At 60.1% G+C, this 1,780-nt stretch overlaps 1 protein-coding gene across 1 annotated transcript in view; it reads right to left on the bottom strand.

Annotated features, from left to right (window-relative positions):
• SLC23A3 (solute carrier family 23 member 3) overlaps window positions 1–605 on the bottom strand; it is a 4,454-nt gene extending 3,849 nt beyond the window's left edge. Inside the window, 2 exon segments of the mRNA XM_029086868.1 lie at window positions 115–275; window positions 498–605. Of these exon segments, the coding sequence (XP_028942701.1) occupies window positions 115–275; window positions 498–605 (269 nt within the window).
• Between the last annotated feature and the right edge of the window lie 1,175 nt (window positions 606–1,780).

Below are 1,780 nucleotides of genomic sequence, written 5' to 3'. Positions count from 1 at the left end.
CCCACCTCCATCAAAGCGTGTCTTCCCCCAGCCTACGAGGGGGCAGAGACATGCCCTGCCATGGCATCACCCTCCTCCTGGTGACGGCTGCATCCCCTTTGTCCCCTTGCTCACCGGCTCCCCAGGGTGGTCTGCAGTGCCGTGGAGATGCCACAGGCAAAGAGGCTGCATGCCAGCAGCTCACTGGTGGCCCGGGCGTGTGGTGGCTCCTCGGGCAGGGTGGGCAGCAGGAGGAGGTGGAAGATGCAGAGCAAGGAGGCCTGCACAGCCAGGTGCTGCGCAAGGAAGAGAGGGGGGTGTTGTGACTCCCTGACACCCAGAGCTGCATCCTCCCAGAGAGCACCCACCACTGCCCACTCCCCTCCCAGCACACCCTGGCCAGAACTCCTAGCACCCTTTGCCTGGCAGGATGTGGCCCCTGCCCTGCCACCCATGAGGATTCCAGCCCTCTCCCCATCACCTCATCTCTCTGGCTGCTCACTGTGGTCCCCCCTTACCTGAAGAGCTAAGCAACAGCTCAGCATCCAGGAGCACATCTTCTGCAGGGAGCAGGATGTGAGCGCAGGGCTCCCAGCACCAGGTGCTCTGCTGCAGACCCCATTCATGCTGCTGCCTCCCCACACCACTCCTGGTTTGTGGTGCAGAGGGGGTGGGCAGGCTCCCACCCTCCCCAAGGCTCCTCACAGCCCACGTACAACTGAACTTCCACCTTCTGCAGGAGCTGCCCCAGGGTTAGCCATTAACTTGAGTTGGTGAGTAACCTGCCCTTGCAGCCAGGAATGCAAGTGTCACCTTGGGTTGTCACCACAAGGGCCGGGTGACAGCCCCCCATGGCCCAGACACTGTTACTGTGCCAACTGCCCACAGCCCAAGTCCCATCCCTGCCATTTGTGGTACACGGGGCAGGGACTGGGTGGGCCACAGCACAGACAGCTCTTCCTTCACATGCTTGGAGCATCCCCGACAACAGCATCCTCCAGCTCTGGTGTGCTTCGCTCATGCTTGTTCCTCCAGCATGGCATCCCCTTGTCCTGGTCCAGCCCTTCCTCACCATCAGACCCCAAGGAGCCCATTAAAAGCTGCACAGCCCACACCCAGGTCCTGCCATTCCCCTGTGGGCACTGTGCCCACACCAGGAGGGTCTCCCATGGGGTTCTACCACATCCCCCATGCTCCTAGGAGGAGAGCACGGAATCCTGTCACTGGACAAGGATGCCAGGGACAAGAGCAGCCCACTTGGCTGGGAAGGCTCCCAAGGCAGCACAGGCAGGGGACGCTCATGTTTTTGTCACAGGAGAGGTGGCTGTGCCAGCAACCACAACAGTGACCCTGCCAAGCCCTTGCTGCTCGGGGCTCACTCATTAACTGGACAGACTTTGTAGAGCAAAGAGCAGCAGAGACCACACATTCCCTGCACTCCCAGCAACTGGGAACCTCCTTTCTCCTGATGCCTCTGCCTTCCCCAGGCACTAGACCCAACGGTCCTCCTGTCACCAGAGAGGCTAGTCCCTCTTGAGCTCTGCAGGACAGGCCTCACAGTGCTCCTGGGCTCACTTGCCAGCACTATCTGGATCTGAGCCTTGCACACCGGCTCAGGGAGCAAGCGCTGGTGCAACCACACAGCTGCAGCGATGGAGCTCTGCACCAGGGCAGACACGCAGCTCAGCAGGACACGGCAGGTGCACAGCAAGAACTACTTTTATTGGAAGAGATTTGCATCTACAAAAGAGTGAAAAACAGGTGTAAAATCCACAGTAAAAAGAAGGGGCACAACGAGCTG

This window comes from Antrostomus carolinensis, unplaced genomic scaffold (assembly GCF_000700745.2).
Source record: "Antrostomus carolinensis isolate BGI_N321 unplaced genomic scaffold, ASM70074v2 scaffold28159, whole genome shotgun sequence".
NCBI lineage: Eukaryota > Metazoa > Chordata > Aves > Caprimulgiformes > Caprimulgidae > Antrostomus > Antrostomus carolinensis.
The sequence above is the reverse complement of the archived record's forward strand: the minus strand, read 5'-3'. Positions and strand labels throughout refer to the sequence as shown.